The following is a 19,235-nucleotide window of genomic DNA, read 5'->3' as shown; positions in this document are numbered from 1 at the left end:
ACTGATATGAGGAATTCTTAATCTCAGGAAACAAACTGAGGGTTGCTGGAGCAGTGGGGGGTGGAAGGGATGGGGTGGCTGGGTGATAGACATTGGGGAGAGTATGTGCTATGGTGAGTGCTGTGAATTGTGTAAGACTGTTGAATCACAGACCTGTACCTCTGAAACAAATAATACATTCTATGTTAAAAAAAAAAAAAGAAGAAGATAGCAGGAGGGGAAGAATGAAGGTGGGGAAATTGGAGGGGGAGACGAACCATGAGAGGCTATGGACTCTGAGAAACAAACTGAGGGTTCTAGAGGGGGGGGAGGTGGGAGGATGGGTTAGCCCGGTGATGGGTGCTAAAGAGGGCACGTTCTGCATGGAGCACTGGGTGTTATACACAAATGAATCATGGAACACTACATCAAAAACTAATGATGTAATGTATGGCGATTAACATAACATAATAATAAAAAAATAAATTAAAAAAATTATAAAAAAAAAAAAGAAATGTGCCTGGTTGGGCCTCAGCCCAGACCTACTGAATCAGAAACTCTGGGGGTGGGGCCTGACAATAGGTTTTTAACAAGTGCCTCAGGTGCTTCTGATACAGGGTCAAGTGTGAGAGTCATTGCCCTAAAGCAATGGAGAGGTGCTCAAGCCTGTGAGGCCTGCTGAACCCAGGCTGAAGGTATCAGCGTAGCTTAAGTACGGGTTAGTGGGGGGTGCGGCTGGTCAGTCCTGGAGGAAGAAGAAAAGGAGGAGTCACAGGGGCCAGACGTGTTAGTGTCCAGCCAAGCAGTCAGGGAAATGACCCACCAGGAGAACCCCATGAGATTAGAATCCCTATGGAACTGGCACATGTTGCTAGGTGCCCTTGTTATGATTCCATGCTTTCCCGGGGGACCTGCTGCTTAGAATCAGGTCCCACGGAGTGTGCTTACAGGAAAAGCATACACGGGCCAGAAAACTTGGTGGTGTGTGTGTCCTGCTTGCCCCTCCGTTTTCCCTCTCCCACTCTGCTCTCCTCCGCAGCAGGCTAACGGGTACAGAGCATGTCAAGGGCACCTCTGGCTTCCAGCCGGTCTTGGCTGTTGGAGAGCCTGGCAGGAGAACAGTGGGAGGGAGGACATTAAGCCACGGGTGTTGGTTCCCCTGGCCCCCTTCCCATGGGGTCACCTCAGGTTGGCGGAAACCTCCACTTACAGGCAATGCTTCTCTCCAGGCGACCTGCACTGCAAAGCTCTATCTTCCTCCTGGTTTCTGTATGCCCAGAAGATAGATATCAGTGGGTCCGTGAACTCGGAAAGGGAAAAATGGACATCCTTTTCTCATATTCAACATTACATGTGCTGCTTGTTAAAAACCACATCACAGTTTAAAGTTCTTTTTATTTTATTATTATTTTTTAAAGTTTATTTATTTAAGTGATCTCTATACCCAACGTGGGGCTCGAATCCCCGGCCCTGAGACCAAAAGTTGCATGCTCTTCCAAATGAGAGAGCCGAGGGGCCCCACAGTTTAAAGTTCTTGCTCAAGCCAAGCAATAATATAGTTTGCACGGATGTGTCTTTATTTATTAAAATCTAACTTCAACGTGCCTGTACTTTATTTTTATTTATTTATTTATTTTTAAGATTTTATTTGTCAGAGAGAGAGAGAGCACAAGCAGGGGGAGTGGCAGGAGGAGGGAGAGGGAGAAGCAGGCTCCCCACCGAGCAAGGAGCCCAATGCAGGGCTTGATCCCAGGATCCCAGGATCATGACCTGAGCCGAAGGCAGACGCTCACCCGACTGAGCCACCCAGGTGCCCCTATTTTATTATTTTTTTTAAGATTGCATTTATTTATTTGACAGAGAGAGACACAGCGAGAGAGGGAAAACAAGCAGGGGGAGTGGGAGAGGGAGAAGCAGGCTCCCTGCAGAGCAGGGAGCCCGATGTGGGGCTTGATCCCAGGACCCTGGGATCATGACCTGAGCCGAAGGCAGATGCTTAACGACTGAGCCACCCAGGCGCCCTGGTGTGCCTGTATTTTAAGTGAACTCTACCCCCAACGTGGTGGGGTGCAAATTCATGGCCCTGAGATCAAGAGTCACATGCTCTACCGACTGAGCCAGCCAGGCGCACTAACTACATCACTAATGAAGTTATCTTTCCATTATTGTAAACAATACTGTTCATTTAAGTACAGAAAGCTTTATCCACTTCTACAATTTTTTTTTAAGTAAACTCTAGCCCCAATGTGGGGCTCAACTTGCCTGTATTTTAATGTTTTAAAATATTTTTTATTTATTTATGAGAGAGAGAGCGAGCATGCACAAGCAGGCGGGAGCTGCAGAGGGAGAGGGAGCAGCAGGTTCCCCGCCGAGCCAGGAGCCTGATGCGGGGCTCCATCCTAGGACCCTGGAATCATGACCTGAGCCGAAGGCAGACGCTTAACCAACTAAGTCACCCAAGCACCCCTTGCCTGTATTTTAATTAATTAATTAATTAATTATTTTATAGATTTTATTTATTTGACAGAGAGATACACAGCAAGAGGGGAACACAAGCAGGGGGAGTGGGAGAGAGAGAAGCAGGTTTCCTGCGAGCAGCGAGCCCGATGTGGGGCTCGATGCCAGGTCTTTGGGATTATGACCTGAGGAGAAGGCAAATGCTTAACAACTGAGCCACTCAGGCACCCCATTTTTTTTTTCAAAGATTTTATTCCCTTGCCTGTATTTTAAATGTCTTGTCTTTTATATAATGTGGTAGTAAAGTACATGATTTATTCTATCGCAACTTTTTTTTGGAAGTTATTTATTTATTTATTTATAGTAATCTCTAACCCAACGTGGGGCTCAAACTCACAACCCTGAGATCAAGAGTCACATGCTCTTCCAACTGAGCCAGCCAGATGCCCCTCTATTGCAGCTTTTTATTACTGTTTTGGTAACTGGAACTCAATAAGTTGGTTTACTTTGTTATATATATTTTTATTTTTTAAGATTTTATTTTATAGGGTTCCACGCTCAGTGGGGAGTCTACTTGAAAGTCTCATGCTCTCTCCCTCTTGTTGACAGAGAGAGAGAGAGACAGCGAGAGAGGGAACACAAGCAGGGTGACTGGGAGAGGGAGAAGCAGGCTTCCCACTGAGCAGGGAGCCCGATGTGGGGCTTGATCCCAGGACTCTGGGATCATGACCTGAGTCGAAGGCAGACGCTTAACAACTGAGCCACCCAGGGGCCCTATATATTTTTATTTTATGCTTTACTAGAATGCCAAAGACATCTGTGATACAAAATGAGTAAGAATCGCTGCTGTAATCTCTTTCTCCCCTCATCCCTTTGGACCTGGGGTGGCAATATCCCTTGGGATTCCCCTATATTCCACTCACCTTTGTAAATAAACTAGCACCTCAAATTAGCCTAATTTTTAAAAAAATTTTAAAAAGATTTTATTTATTTATTTGAGAGAGAGGGAGTGCATGAGCGGGGGGAGGGGGCAGAGGGAGAAGCAGACCCCCTGCTGAGCAGGGAGCCCCATGTGGGCTCAATCCTGGGACTCCAGGATCATGACCTGAGCCAAAGGCAGACACCCAACTGATTGAGCCACCCAGGCGCCCTCAAATTAGCCTTATTTGAGGGTGCTGTTTCCTGTTGGGACTCTGACTGATACAATGGGCACACGCACATATGTAAGTGAGTATGGGGGGCTGGGAAGAAGTGGATTTCTGCAGCTTTATTTCTCACTGTAAATGGGCAAAAGGGCTTCTTATGTATGCACCAGACTCGGGAGCTTGGTTAACAAGGTGCTCTCCCTGAAGCAAAGCCGGGAAGCATTGGCCTTATTGAAAGACTTTGCTTTTCTGAAAAGTTTCCCTGGGCGCCTGGATGGCTCAGTTGGTTAACCGTCTGCCTTTGGCTCAGGTCATCGGGCTCTCTGCTCAGTGGGGAGCCTGCTTAAGCTCCCCCAGCTTGTGCACTGGTACGTGGTCCCTCTCTCTTCTGACAAATAGAATTTTTAAAAATAAATAAATAAAATCTTTGTTTTTAAGATTCTATTTTATTTATTTGTCAAAGAGAGAGAGAGCACCAGTGTGTACAAGCAAGGGGAGTGGCAGGCAGAGGGAGAAGCGGACTCCCTGCTGAGCGAGGAGCCCGATGCGGGACTTGATCCCAGGGCTCTGGGATCATGACCTGAGCCGAAGGCAGCCGCCCAACCAACTGAGCCACCCAGGCGTCCCAATAAATAAAATCTTTTTTTTTTTTAAAGATTTTATTTATTTATTTGAGAGAGCGAGAATGAGAGAGAGTACAAGAGAGGGGGGAGGGTCAGAGGGAGAAGCAGGCTCCTCGCTGAGCAGGGAGCCCGATGTGGGACTCGATCCCGGGACTCCAGGATCATGACCTGAGCCGAAGGCAGTTGCTTAACCAACTGAGCCACCCAGGCGCCCCCAATAAATAAAATCTTAAAAAAAAAAATAAAACGTCTTGCAGGGCTTTGAGGGGAGCGTAGCAGCAATTTACTCCTAAATTTCACCTTTTGTCTCCTGGAAACCATATCCAGCAATAACGAGATTGGTCACACACACAGGCATGCGTGCTACGTTTTCACTGCAGCTAGGAGACACAGCATGCCTACAGACTCCAAGTTCTGTGTTTGTGTGCCCAGATTCCATATCCAACAGGCAGTCCCCAGCAGTGCCTCAGGGAAAATCAGGAAGAGAGGAAGGGCCCAAGAGACAGCTCTGAAAAAATCAAATATTCCTTCCCGGGAGGAAAGGCCTCACCTTGAGAAGGAGAAGCTGAACGCAGGATGGACCAAATGCACTCAAGTACTGGTAAAGGTGGAGAGAGAATGTTTTGAAGTGTCCAAAGGGACCCACAGGTGGTGCATCTCAGAAAGTACCAGCAAGGGACGCGTGGGTGGCTCAGTCGGTTAAGCATCTGCCTTTGGCTCAGGTCATGATCCCGGGGTCCTGGGATAGAGCCCCACATTGGGCTTCCTGCTCAGTGGGAAGTCTGCTTCTCCGTCTCCCTCTCCCTCTGTCTGCCACACCCCCTGCTCATGTTCTCTCTCTTGCTCACTCTCTCAAATAAATAAATAAAATCTTAAAAAAAAAGAACATTAAAAAAAAAAAAAGATGCCTGGCTGGCTCAGTTGGTAGAGCATGCAACTCTTTTTTTTTTTTTAATTTCTTTTAAGATTTTATTTATTTATTTGACAGAGACACAGCGAGAGAGGGAACACAAGCAGGGGGAGCGTGAGAGGGAGAAGCAGGCCTCCCACAGAGCAGGGAGCCCAACGTGGGGCTCGATCCCAGGACCCTGGGATCATGACCTGAGCCGAAGGCAGACGCTTAACGACTGAGCCACCCAGGTGCCCCAGAGCATGCAACTCTTGATCTTGGTGTCCTGAGTTTGAGCCCCATGTTGACCATAGAGTTTACTTAAAAAAGGAAAAAGAAAAAAAGAAATGAACAGAGATTCTGTTTGATTAACTATGAGAAAAAAGGTAAAAAAGAGCAACATAGAATCTTGCCGTTTGCAACGGCGTGGATGGAACTAGAGGGAATTATGCTAAGCGAAGTAAGTCAGTCAGATAAAGACAAATACCATACGATTTCACTAATATGTGGAATTTAAGAAACAAAACAGATGAACATATGGGAAGGGAAGGAAAAATAAAAAAAGATAAAAACAGAGAGGGAAGCAAACCATATGAGACTCTTTTTTTTTTTTTTTAAAGATTTTATTTATTTATTTGAGACAGAGAGAATGAGAGACAGAGAGCATGAGAGGGAGGAGGGTCAGAGGGAGAAGCAGACCCCCTGCCGAGCAGGGAGCCCGATGCGGGACTCGACCCCGGGACTCCAGGATCATGACCCGAGGCGAAGGCAGTCACCCAACCAACTGAGCCACCCAGGCGCCCACCATATGAGACTCTTAACTACAGGAAACAAACTGAGGGTTGCTGGAGGGGAGATGGGTGGGGGGATGGGGTAATTGGGTGATGGGCATTAAGGAGGACACATGATGGAATGTGACTGGGTCTGACATGCAACTGATGAATCACTAAATTCTACCCCTGAAGCTAATAATACACTATATGTTAACTAAATTAAATTTAAATAAAAAAAAAAGAGCAACACAATTTACTGACAGATAACAACACACCAGAAATACATTGCCAAAAGCTGGTGGAAATTGTAGCCCAAAATTCCATCATGAATTGAAAAACAACAAAACTTGGTAAAGCCATTTAGCAGTGAAGGAAGGACACGTATCAGAAATGCAAGTATTCAGTGAACAGATGGTGGATAACAAGAGGGTAGGGATGGGAACAGGAGGAAAGATACAGAAGAAAAATACAAAACTATTTCAAAAATAAACACTGAAAAAAATGAACACTGAATTTCTTGGGAGAATAAAGACATTATACACATATTTGTAATTTTTAAAATCATAAATGACTGTTGTGCAATGTTTTTTTCTCTTTGTTAAATATTTTATTTATTTATTTGAGAGAGAGAGTGAGTGAGTACAGCAAGGCAGAGGGGCAGAGAGAGAGGGAGAAGCAGGCTCCACACTGAGCAGAGAGTCCGTTGCGATGCAGGGCTTGATCCCAAGACCCTGGGATCATGACCTGAGCCGAAAGCAAATGCTTAACCGACTGAGCCACCCATGCGCCCCAAAATGTTTTTTTTCCTATTTTTTAAATTTGAGTAGTTGTTATCATGAACAAAAGCTGTGAAATGCTTTTACTGTATTGACTGAGATAGTCACATGGATTTTCCTCCTTAATCTTTTAATGTAACTAATTGTATGGACAGAATTAGGAAGTGCATGAATCGTGAATTACTTTCCTAGGATAAAGACTGCTTGGTTAAGTTGTTTTTTATTACTTATTCAATTCTGGTTTAGGTTTGTTAATATATTTTTTAAAGATTTTATTTATTTGAGCGCCTGGGTGGCTCAGTTGGTTAAGCATCTGCCTTCGGCTCAGGTCATGGTCCCAGGGTCCTGGGGTCGAGCCCCGCTTTGGGCTCCCTGCTCAGCGGGGAATCTGCTTCTCCCTCTGACCTCTCCCCTCTCATGCTCTCTCTCTCTCTCAAATAAATGGATAAAATCTTAAAAAAAAAAAGATTTTATTTATTTATTTGACAGAGAGAGAGCACAAGCAGGGGGAGCAGCAGAGGGAGAAGCAGGCTCCCCACTGAGTAGGGAGCCATCCCAGGACCCTGAGATCATGACCTGAGCCGAAAAGAAGACTAAGCGTCTAAGCCACCCGACCCAGGCACCCCTGTTAATATTTTTATTAAGTTCTTTTTTTTTCTTGCATCTATGTTCATGAGTGAAATTGTTTCATGGTTTTACTTTCTCAGATTGCCCTTGCCTGGCTTTTGTATCGAGGTTACATTAATCTCATGAAATAAGTTGAGAAACTTTTCCTGTTTCCCAATCACTAGAACAATCTTTAAATGATTGGAATGATCTGTCTTGAAGGTTTCATAACTATCTGGGCTTGGTGATTTTTTTTTTTGATGGATAAATTTTTTTTCTAAGTTTATTTATTTATTTAAGTAATCTCTGCACCCAACTTGGGGCTCGAACTCATGACCCAGAGATCAAGAATCACGTGCTCTTCCGACTTAGCCAGCCAGGCACCCCACTGATGGCTAAATTTTATTTTTATTTTTTATTTTTTTAAAGATTTTATTTATTTATTTGAGAGAGAGAATGAGAGAGAGAGAACAAGAGCAGGGAGCGGGAGAGGGAGAAGCAGACTCCCTCCTGAGCAGGGAGCCCGATGCGGGACTCGATCCCGGGACTCCAGGATCATGACCTGAGCCGAAGGCAGTCGCTTAACCAACTGAGCCACCCAGGTGCCCGATGGCTAAATTTTAAACAACTGATTCAATTTCTTTAGTGGTTATAAGTATATCAGGCTTTTCATTTTTTCTTAAGTCAGTGTGGTCATATATTTTTCTAGAAAATTCTTCATCTTGGGGTGCCTGGGTGGCTCAGTCTGGTAAGCATCCATCCGCCTTTGGCTCAAGTCATGATCCTGGGTCCTGCGATGGAGCCCCGCCTGCTTCTCCCACTCCCTCTGCCCCTCTCCCCACTCATTCTCTCTCTCTCTCTCAAATAAATAAATAAAATCTTAAAAAAAAGAAAACTATTCATCTTATCAAAATTTGCAATGTATCTGGGCGCCTGGGTGGCTCAGTCGTTAAGCGTCTGCCTTCGGCTCAGGTCATGATCCCAGGGTCCTGGGATCGAGTCCCACATCGGGCTCCCTGCTTGGCAGGAAGCCTGCTTCTCGCTCTCCCACTCCCCCTGCTTGTGTTCCTGCTCTCGCTCTCTCTCTCTCTCTGTCAAATAAATAAATAAAATCTTTAAAAAAAAAATTTGCAATGTATCTGACATTATATTCCCTTAATTATTTATTTTTGTGTGTGTATGCCATTTCTCCTCTTTTCCTTTTTTGCATAATCATTCTGGTCAGAGATTTTTAATATTAGTAATCTCTGTAAGTATGTAAAATATTACATATTTTGTAAATATTTAAAAACGTTTCCTGCTCTATTGTTTCTTTTTTATTTCATTAATTTCTAAAAGTATCTTTATTATTTTTCTCCTTAATTTTTTATAATTACTTTGTGCTCTTTTTCTAATTTCTTTTTTTTTAAGATTTTATTTATTTATTTATCAGGGAGAGAGAGAGAGAGAGAGTGTGTGCATGAAAGCACAAGCAGGGGGAGCAGCAGGCAGAGGGATAAGCAGGCTCCCTGCTGAGCAAGGAGCCTGATGCAGGACTCCATCTCAGGACTCTGGGATCGTAACCTGAACCAAGGCAGACACTCAACCGACTGAGCCACCCAGGCGCCCCTCTTTTTCTAAATTCTTGAAATACCTGTCCAACTCAATGACTTTCAAACTTTCTTTTTTCTTTTATTTATTTTTTAAAAATATTTTATTTATTCATTTGAGAGAGACAGAGAGAGGCAGAGAAAGCACAAGCAGGGGGGAAGGAAGAGGGAGAGGGAGAAGCAGACTCCCCGCTGAGCTGAGAGCCAGACATGGGGCTTGATCCCAGGACCTGGAGATCATGACCTGAGCAGATGCTTAGCCGTCTGAGCCACCCAGCCCCCCTCCTTTTTTTTTTTTTTGTAGATTTATTTATTTATTTGAGAGAGAGAGAGAGCGAGCACGAAGTGGGGGAGGGGCAGAGGGAGAGGGAGAAGTAGGCTCCCCTCGGAGCAGGGACCCCTCAACAGTTTAGATAGGCAGGATTTTCACTGTCGTTCAGTTCAAAATATTTTAAATTCTATTATTATATTTTCTTTAACATTTGAATTATTTAGAGGTAGGTTTCTAAAGTTTCAAAATACATTAGAAAACACTTAAAAATTTTTTCCAAACATATAATAAATATTCTTTGTTACTGCTCTTAAATTGTCATGGCTTTTGGTCAGCAATTGTATTCTATATGATTTTGATTCCTTTTTCTAAATGTCTTTGTCGTACCTGAAAAGAATGCGTATTTCCTAGTTTTTCGAAGATTCTACGTATTTACCTTAGATCAAGCTTGTTAACTATCCGGTTTCACTCTTCTTTGTCTTTCATAATTATTTGCCTGTTTGATTTACCAGTTTCTGATGGATGTGAGTTAAAGTTTTCCTTTAATATTTTAGATTAATTTTTTTTTTTTTAAATAAAGAACCTGGCACAGAGAATCTGAGGGTATCTGGGAGTGGTCCCAGCCAGCCTTGGTGGAGCCTGGGAAGGCTTCTCAGGAAAAGACCGATCACTCCCAGAGGAAAAAGGCAAGTGCCTTGCAGCCTTGACTCATTCTCCCACACAGAGAGAAATGGAGGAGAAAGAGAATGAAAGATAGGTTGGGGGAAAGAGATGTGCTGGGAAAATGTAGGGAAAGATGGGGAGGCAGAAAGAAATGTGGAGAGAAATGGGGGAAGAGACAGAAGGATGGAGAGAGAGGTGCCTAGCACATGGAAGGTGCTCACCAAATATTTGTTGAATGAATGAATTAGTGAACAAGCAGATGGGTGTGGGGGGAGTGAGTAAAGGTGTGTGGAGAGATGTGGGGTGTGGGTAGAGACACAGGGAAGAAACAAATGATATGAATAAAGATGGTGAGAGGAAAGAGTTGTGGACAGAGATGTGGGAGATATGAGAGAGAAGGGGAGAGGTGAGGAAAGATACAAGGGAAAAGGAAGGCAGAATGTCCGGCATGTGGAAGGAACTCAGTACAACCGCTGTTGAATGGATGGATGAGCCCCAACACTTGGAGACGGAGGTGTAGAATGGATATTGAGAAGAAACCACACTGTCCGTCAGAGAAGCTATTGTACTCGTTTTATCCTGAGATGACAAGGCCCTTAACTAGCAGTGACAATTAAGAGGTGGGAAGATACTTGAGATATTTTAGAGGCAGAATGGACAGGACTTAGAGATTGTTTGGATGGGGGAATTGAGGGAAGGCAGAAAAATATAAATCCCAGGCTTTTGCCTTAAGTGATGGGGTGGATTCTGCTTCCATGCACTGAGATGGGGACTCTAGGAGGCTGATGCAGTTTGGGTGGGCACTGATGATTTTGAATTGCCTGTGGAACACTCTGGAGGAGATGTCCCGAGGACAGCTAGATATTCTGGACTTGGACCTCAAGAAAGAGGTCTCAGGTGAAGGTGTAGACTGAGATGGAGATACAGACTGGAGTCTCGACAGAGAATATGCAGTAGTTAAAACTGGCTAAGACAGGATTGCCTAGGTAAGCCCCACGGTAGGTGCTCGCAGTTCGCTGAATGAAAGTGAGAGAGCGGCGCCTGGGTGGCTCAGATGGTTAAGTGTCTGCCTTCGGCTCAGGTCATGATCCCAGGATCCTGGAATCGAGTCCCGCATCGGGCTCCCTGCTCCTTGGGAGCCTGCTTCTCCCTCTGCCTCTCTCTCTGTCTCTCTGTCTCTACTGAATAGATAAATAAAATCTTAAAAAAAAAAAAAAAGAAAGAACCCAAAAGTCAGCCAACAGCTGAATCATGTTAAAGCACGTGTATAGGGTACAGGAGTCTGGAGGGACTGAGGCCTAATTGCTTTTATTTCTCTGGGAAAGGGGAGGTAAGATTCCAAAGTGGAACAACTTCCATGGTGACATGTAGAATCAAGGTGATGGTTGGAGTAGACCAGGGAAAGCAACTGTGAGATCAGTATATTGAAAAATCATTTGTTGGGCACTTGGGAGGCTCTTGATTTCGGCTCAGGCCATGCTCTCAGGGTTGTGGTATGGAGCCCCGAGTTGGGCTCAGCGCTCAGCATGGAGTCTGCTTAAGGTTCTGTCCCCCTGCCCCTCCCCCCACCTCACACACACTCTCTAAAAAAAAAGAAAGAAAAGAAAAATCATTTACAAGTTGTGTACAAGAATATTCATACCACCCGCTTGTACATCATCAGATGAGTGGATAAATAAACTGTGGTACATCCATATTATGGAGTACCACACAGAAAAAAAAAAAAAAAAGGAACAAAGTACTGATACACACAACAATAGATGAATCTCACAGACTTTATACAGAATGAATGAAGCCGGATACAAGAGTGTATACTATGTGATCACACTTATACGAAGTTCAAGAATAGAGGTATAATATAGGGATATACATTTATAGGGGTATAAATCAGTAGTTGCTTCTGGGAAGGGAAAGGGACTGACCAAAAAGAGGCATGGGAGAATTTTCTAGAGTAATGGAAATGATCTGTATCTTACTTGCAGTGTTGTTTACAGGGGTGTATAGGTTTGCCAGAGAACACTGAACTGTACACTTAAGATCTGTGCACTTAAAATTTTTTTTTAAAAAAGACCTGCATTTTGCTGTATATAATTATATCTCAGTGTTTAAAAATATCATTTATGTGGACATGAAGGGAGTAGAGATCACCACCGGTGGAGTGGGGGTGAAATAGAGAGGAAGCTGGAGAGTTAGGTGCCTGCTCTTGGTGAATGTGAAGGAGAATAGACCTTGACGGCAAGGGGGCGGAAGGTGGCGGGGTCCAATGCATGAGCCTCAGAGGAGAAGCTGTGGTCAGAGACTGAAAGTGGAACGTGGGGGCTGCTAATTCATTGAAAATGTTTATAAGGACTTGGCCAGAGGAGGAGTCACCTGCATCTCACCACTCCCAGCACAGGAGGAAATCCCCGGTAAAATGGGATCACGGTGCTGGGATTCCAGAGTTCCTTCTGTGCCTTCACCTCTTTTCCTGCTCTGAGCTCTGACCACCTTCAAGGCAGCCCATGGTGGGGTGTTAAAGAAGTTAGACCAGAGGGTGCCTGGGTGGCTCAGTCGGTTAAGTGTCTGCCTTCGGCTCAGGTCATGATCCCAGGGTCCTGGGATCGAGTGCCGCATCAGGCTCCTTGCTCTGCAGGGAGCCTGCTTCTCCCTCTCCTCCCCACTTGTGCTCTCTCTCACTATCTCTGTCTCTCTCTCTCAAATAAATAAATAAAATCTAAAAAAAAAAAAAAGTTAGACCAGAGGGGCACCCGGCTGGCTCAGTGGTGGAGCATGTGACTCTTGATCTCAGGGTTGTGAGTTCAAGCCCCATGGTGGGTGTAAAGATTAATTAAAGATAAAATCTTAAAAAAAAAAGTTGGTTTCAAAATAAATAAGTAAAGAAGTTAGACCCAAGATGGGTGCACATCCACTCCACAACTTCTTCATTCGTTGCCTTTCCTCTTAAAAGTTTCTTTTGAGGGGCGCCTGGGTGACTCAGTCGGTTGAGCGACTGCCTTCGGCTCAGGTCATGATCCCAGGGTCCTGGGATCGAGTCCCACATCGGTCTCCCTGCTCTGCGGGGAGCCTGCTTCTCCCTCTCCCACTCCCCCTGCTTGTGTTCCCTCTCTCGCTGTGTCTCTCTCTGTCAAATAAATAAATAAAATCTTTAAAAAAGTTTCTTTTGAAAAAGTCCATCCTTGGGCTGATTAGTGCAGCAGTTCCCATCCTGCAGGTTAAAGTTCCCTAGAGAGTCTCAGAGCTATTGAAAGGGTCCCTGAATCTACACGTATGCCAGGATTTATTCTAGATGGACTTAAAAGAAATCCAAGTACAGTCTTGGGAATCCACAACATTTTTGGATATTGGAAATCTTGGGTAGAGACAAGAGATGGAGAGAGCAAGGTATCCTTGAGTTCGGGCACAGCTGTAACAATGGTCATCCTACCCCGGACTGGGGAGGGCCTGCGGCAAACCTACCGAGCATCCCATACCATGAAGTCTGGAAATTGACAGATACTGTTCTCATCTCACGGATGTGTGAGCAATGGAACCAGGACGCCAACTAAGGCTGACTTGACTTCCAAGCCACATTGTCCTGGAACAGGGAGCAGTGCCCTATGTGGGTACCGTGAAAGTATGGAGTTTTCCCTTCGGGCCGGTTGCCCATCCCACCCTCACACCCCCACTCCACCGGTGGTGATCTCTACTCCCTCCTCAAACTCTGGACTTCTCATCGTTGAGTAGAAGAGACAATTTCCTCCACATTGACTCTCTGGGTGGACATGGGCTGTTGATCGGACGAGGCAAGGTAAGGGGACTGGGCCGAAGCTGGAATTAAGGCCCATTAGGGAAAAACCACCTAGGGGCATCTCAGGCCTCCCCATGCTCTGTGGCCAGCAGGGGGCAGCCCTTGCCTTGCCAAGGGCACCTGCGTCCCCCACTGTCAGGTTAGAGGCCCAGAGGAGGAAGCCCTGGCTACTACTGGAGAACGGTTGAGTCAGTCCTCCCCAGATTACGTGGCGTGGGTGCTTGTGTAGGTGGTTCGGAGAGGTTAAATAATTTGTTCAGGATCGTATAACTAGTTTGTGGAGGGGCTGGCCTTTGAACCCAGGCTGACTCCAAGCCAGCATTCTTTTTTTAAGATTTTATTTACTTATTCATGAGAGACAGAAAGAGGCAGAGGGAGAAGCAGGCTCCCCACTGAGCAGGGAGCCCGATGAGGGACTCGATCCCAGGACCCTGGGATCATGACCTGAGCCGAAGGCAGACACTTAACCCTCTGAGCCACCCAGGCGCCCTCAAGCCAGCATTCTTAACCATGACGTTGCTGCTTCTCCAAAACAAAACTCTAGATCACTGCAGGGAAAAATGGGAATTTCACAATGTATTGTGAAACAGAGCTAGAGACAGGGACCCTCAGGGAAAAAGATGTATTAACATCAAAGGAGCCAGAGAGAACTGTGCGCTGAGGGCTGGGCCCATGCCTTCCCTGGCATTGTTCATGTAATCCTCCTCTTCTATGGGCTGTGCGGTCTCATGTAGGTGTGTAATGCATATACAAGAATGTGTGGTATATTCTTGTACCAATCCCTGTATAACTTTGGAGTTATGAACTCAAAGTCTTTCCTTTGTGTCTTTAAGAATATTTTTCATGTAAGGGCACTTGATAGTTTCTCAAGAAATGCTAGCTAAACAGTGAACAAAATAACAGAGTGGGTTTACCAGTGGGTGACAAGTACTTGCAGAACACAATGAGTAAAGCGGACCTCAGCGAGAGGTATATTCCTTTAATGGAGATCTGAATATGAATGAGTCCAGACCTCTCCATCCGTTGCTTTCACTCAGCCAAACCACCCAAGTCTACACGATCTAAGTAAAACAGGTTGATTGCTATGCAAATGAAGCTTCCAAAGTCCCTAGCAACCGCCCGCCGCCACCACCAATCAGCTTGCTTCTCCTAATCCCCTCTATTATAGAATTTCTAGAGCAGTCCTAGGGGTTGAGCCAGCCTAGAGGGAAGGGAACAGATGGGGTGGGCCTAGGCACTGCTGAGCCAAGACGAAGGGGGAATAGGTTAGCTCTGGGCCCAGGAGGGCTCCTGGAGGCTTATTCTGGGTAAAGCGTTGGTCTTCTCGAAACTCAGGAGGTAGGGGAACCACATCCTGGTCTCACCCACCCACCCTAGTGTGAGCTGCCATCTCAGCCCTCCCTTCCCCCTCAAACACTTAGGCCACTGGACCATGTGTTGTCCCCGCCTCCTAGCGACCCAGATACTGCCATCAGCAGCATCCTCTCTCCTCAAGGAGGCATGCATGTGATGCCCGAGGTCCCAGGCAATTGAGGTCCTTGATAAGTGATGTGTGAGTCCTGTGTGTCATAGGACGCTGCCCACCTCCAGCTGGTGCTGACCAAAGGCCTGGCCAAGAGCACTAGATTGTTCTTTCTCCACCCAGACCTTACTTCTCAGATCCCCTTTGCCAACTGGAACACCCTCTGACGTGACCCGGATGCTATTGCTCATCTTTATCATGGTCCATCCAGGTGAGAGGGCTTTCTCCCAGAACCCTGAGGGGTGTGGGGCCAGGAGGAGTGAGGATGGGGGAGGCTGACATTGAGGCCTGAGGGGAGTGGCCCAGAAAGGAGAGTGGGAGTGGGTGGGGTCCTCTGGAAGCCGAAGCAATGTGGACACCCCCAGTTCACAATTCCCTCCATTTCTCCTCTTTTGTTGCCCACTGGGAGGGTCACACCCCAGCTTCCGTCCCAGCGGTCCTTTCTTCTCAGCCACCATCCTAGTAAGATAGAGTTGAAGAACCAGTATAAAGAGCTTGAAGGGAGGAAGAGGTGAAATTTTTTTTTGAAGGGGTCAATTTTAATTTGATGAGCTTAATAAGCCTATTAAACAAGGCTTATTATCTAGGGTCTAGATGTAATTAGGAGTTTGGGAGACCTAATTAACTCTGAGGGAATTTTCTCAGTGAAACTGATTTTAATTAACTGAGGGACGTTAACTATCAGCCATATCCATGAACTAAATGCAGCGTGGACTCCAGACCCACAGCTTTAGCATCAGCTGGGAACCTGGGGCAAATTCTCAGGCCCAACTCTAAACCCGAGGGGGGTCGGGCCCAGGAATCTGTCTTAGCAGACACTCCAGGTGATTCTGATATGCTCTCAAGCTTGAGAACCACTGAAATAAGAAGAATGGCAGGTAAATTTCACGAACTAGAGAATCTAATTGGAGATTTTACGAATTGCTTTAATTCATCCATTTGGTTGAGTTAAAGAGGGATTTCAATCAATTATTGCTATGTCTTCACCTGAAGACTTTATTAGTTAATGCTCTTTAACAAAAAACAAAGTAGCAAGGGTGGTGTACTGTATACGGTATGCCATTGGTATGAAAATAATACCTGGAATAATATAGTTAATTATTAGTTAGCTAGGCAGCCACATTCATTAATGAGCTCCAATTTCAATGGGACAGGTTAAGTTTCAGCAAGACATTACTAGTGAATGTAGCTGGACAGTGATGGGATGGGGTGAGGATGAGTGTTGGTATAGGAAAGGATTTGAAAAACTATTTATTTATTTTTTTTTAAGATTTTATTTCTTTATTTGACAGAGAGAGACAGCGGGAGAGGGAACATAAGCAGGGGGAGAGGGAGATGGAGAAGCAGGCTTCCCGCAGAGCAGGGAGCCCGATGCGGGGCTCGATCCTAGGACCCTGGGATCATGACCTGAGCTGAAGGCAGACGCTTAACAACTGAGCCACCCAGTTGCCCTGACAAACTATTTAATAAACAATGTTAAGAAATGAGGCTGGTGGAGAGCAAGGGGTTTCATGGGGTAGCAAAGTGCTTGATCCTCTGGGTCCTCTGTGGGTGGGGACACAGCTGGGATATTCTACTGCAAACTCTCTTGTCCTTTCTCTATATTGTAACCAGAGAGGTGTTTTTCTGGGTCTTCTCTTTGCCTGCCAGGATCCTGTGCTCTCTGGGTGTTCCAGCCCCCGGAGATTCGTACCCAGGAGGGCACCGCTGCCTTCTTGCCCTGCTCCTTCAATGCCAGCCAAGGGAAGTTGGCCATTGGCTCTGTCACGTGGTACCGGGACAAGGTGGCCCCAGAGAAGGAAGTGAGGAATGGGACCCCAGAGTTCAGGGGCCGCCTGGCCCCTCTTCCCTCTTCCCGTTTCCTCTATGACCATCAGGCCGAGCTGCACATCTGGGACACCCAACACTGTGACGCTGGAGTCTACGTGTGCAGGGTGGAGGTGCTGGGCCTAGGTGTTGGGATGGGGAATGGGACTCTGCTGGTGGTAGAGAAAGGTGAGATGGGAGACCCCACTCTTCCTGGAAGTTGGGAGTCTTTCCCTGAGGCCCCCTGCTCTCTGTCCCTCCCTGGGTCTGTGCCTGCTTCTTCCTTAGGTCCCCCCTTCGCCCCTTCCTTCTACCACCCCCATGCAGGACCTCCTCGGCTAGGGGCCAGCACAGTCCTCCTCCTTCGGGCTGGATTCTATGCCTTCAGCTTTATCTGTGTGGCCATGGGCAGCACCATCTATTACCAAGGCAAATGTAAGGAAGGGGGCTAGGGCAGTGGTGGAAGAGAACTGGAGGAGGGGGAGACAGAGAGCAGCCGGAGGAGGGCTGCGGCGCCCACCGAGCAGCTCCTGTGGTCTCTCCTGCAGGCCACCGTCACCCGGGAACATGCCGCCACTTCTTAGATGCCGCTGATGAGTGATTCCAGACCCCAGGCATCCAACTGTCTTCAAGAGACCCCAATAAATCTTCCTCTGCCCTGCCACTAATGCCTTCTTATGAGTCTCATGTGTTTCCTTTTCCATTATCCAGGTACCACAATATGCCCCTCTCTGGGGTCCCCCGACTCTTAACTCTCTCTTCTACCAAGCCTGGCCTGGAAAGGTCCAAGGAGCGAGCTTCCCGGTAACCGTGCCTGGAGCCCCCTCCCATCATCATCCCAGGGCTCAGCACCTCCACCTTTCTGGGGTACAGGAGGCTGAGGTGGATTCTCCTGAGAAATGGGGAGTATCAGATCTGATGAGTCCTACATGTCAACTCCCCATTCCAGCCAGGCCCACGCGTGTACTCTTTCTGGCCTTCAGGGGAACTTGGGTCCCTCAACACCCTTCTTCCCCTGAGAAATCACTACTCGACCCCAGAACGGGTGGGAAGATAAGTCGCTTAAGTTTTGATGGTGGCCCTGTTGAATGGGACGGAGTTGAGTTGGACTGAGAAGCCTGAGACACAGAAGGTGGCAGGACATGGTTTTACTGGGTGGGCCACAGGGTCCACCTGGGTTCAGGGAGGCGTCTGGGGGAGCTCCGCTGGCTTAGTTCTTGGCAATGCAGGCATATTCGGTGCTGGGGTCCTCCTTGGCACCTTCCCTGTGGCTGAGGTCAGGCCTCTCCCTCCAGGGCATGGGCAGCAGAGATGCATAGTGGAGCTCTTGCTCCGAGAGCTGGGCCTGGGGCCAGGGAGAAGGTGCTGCTGGGAGGTCGCCAGAGGAGCCCCTTCCCCCGGTCCTTCCCACAGGCTGCTGCCCACCCCCCTGTACCTCACTGCCTCCTCAGCGCCCCCACCCTCTGTCTCTGCCCGCCTGAGCCCCTGCTCTCTTCTCTCGTTGCCTCTTCTCCCTGGGTCTCTGTTGTTCTTATTCTCCCTCTCTTTCTCTTGCCCTGTGTCTCTCTCGTTCTCTCTCTCTGTCTCTCTAGTTTCTTCCTCTCTCTCCTTTCTGTCTTATTCCCTTTTCCTTTCTCTACACCATTTCTCTCTGCTCTTCTCATTCTTACTTCTCTCTCTCTGCCTCTTTTTTCTCTGCCTCTCCAGCTCTCTCATGCCCTCCCCGCCCCGCCACCCCCGCTTTCCCTTGCTTCTCTTGCCTCCACCCGCCTCAGCCCTCAGCCTCCTCTTGCCCCCATCACCCGCTTCCCGGCCCCCAGACTCACCCAGCTCCTCTCCAGCCTCCTCACTGGAAGAAAAGAAGAAGCTCAGCAGGCCACCTCCCCCACTCCCCCCACCCCAGAGGGTGTTTCCTCACTTGCTGACATCTCTGTGGTTCCCATGGCCAAAACCCCAGCCTCCCTCTTTGGATACTCTTGGCTCCTCTCTCCCACCCTCCTCTCCCAGGGCGGGTGGGAACTGACGGGCACTTCTGGGGAAGCAGTAGGAAAGGGTGTGGGTGGGGGCGACCCGGGGCACTGCTGTGGGCGATGGGGCTCACCTTTCCGATGGAGCCGACACAGACAGGCGGACACAATGACCACAGCCAGGAGCAGGAGCCCCCCCAAGCCCCAAGCTCCCGCCATGTAGGTAAGGGCATAGATCTGCAGGGAAAAGGGTAGGTATCAGGGACCCATTTCTCCCTTCGGCTCACCCCATCCTCCTGGTTATCTCAGCCTCCGTGGGTATCTCAGCCCTGCTCTCCAACAGTTTTATTTTTATTTATTTATTTATTTTTAAAGATTTTAT

General features: G+C 47.2%; 2 protein-coding genes across 8 annotated transcripts in view; one reads left to right on the top strand and one right to left on the bottom strand.

Moving 5' to 3' along the window:
• Positions 1 to 19,235, bottom strand: part of AIF1 (allograft inflammatory factor 1) — a 32,599-nt gene that overhangs the window by 8,121 nt on the left and 5,243 nt on the right. For 5 of the 6 annotated variants that reach the window (XM_081827865.1, XM_081827860.1, XM_081827859.1 and 2 more), the window contains exons 2-3: positions 18,988 to 19,090; positions 18,713 to 18,735 (exon numbers count right to left, since the gene is read on the bottom strand). The exons of the other annotated variant lie outside the window; for it this stretch is intronic. Coding sequence is in view for 4 of the 5 variants with exons in the window: in XM_081827860.1 (XP_081683986.1) it covers positions 18,713 to 18,735; positions 18,988 to 19,090 (126 nt within the window). In the remaining variant the exon portion in view is untranslated. The remainder of the gene's footprint in view (positions 1 to 18,712; positions 18,736 to 18,987; positions 19,091 to 19,235) is intronic. 6 annotated transcript variants of the gene reach the window in all.
• On the top strand, positions 14,777 to 17,550 carry NCR3 (natural cytotoxicity triggering receptor 3). Of its 2 annotated transcripts, XM_031033724.2 has the most exons (4): positions 14,777 to 15,291; positions 16,731 to 17,075; positions 17,214 to 17,321; positions 17,435 to 17,550. In XM_031033724.2, the coding sequence occupies exons 1-4, from the start codon at positions 15,258 to 15,260 to the stop codon at positions 17,485 to 17,487; spliced, it is 540 nt and encodes a 179-aa protein (XP_030889584.2). In that variant the 5' UTR covers positions 14,777 to 15,257; the 3' UTR covers positions 17,488 to 17,550. The 2 variants fall into 2 exon arrangements, with proteins under 2 accessions (XP_030889584.2, XP_081683984.1); XM_081827858.1 differs by having other exon boundaries at positions 16,731 to 17,321.

Source organism: Leptonychotes weddellii, chromosome 8 (genome assembly GCF_054177405.1).
Source record: "Leptonychotes weddellii isolate Sample4059 chromosome 8, ASM5417740v2, whole genome shotgun sequence".
Taxonomy (NCBI): domain Eukaryota; kingdom Metazoa; phylum Chordata; class Mammalia; order Carnivora; family Phocidae; genus Leptonychotes; species Leptonychotes weddellii.
The sequence above is the reverse complement of the archived record's forward strand: the minus strand, read 5'-3'. Positions and strand labels throughout refer to the sequence as shown.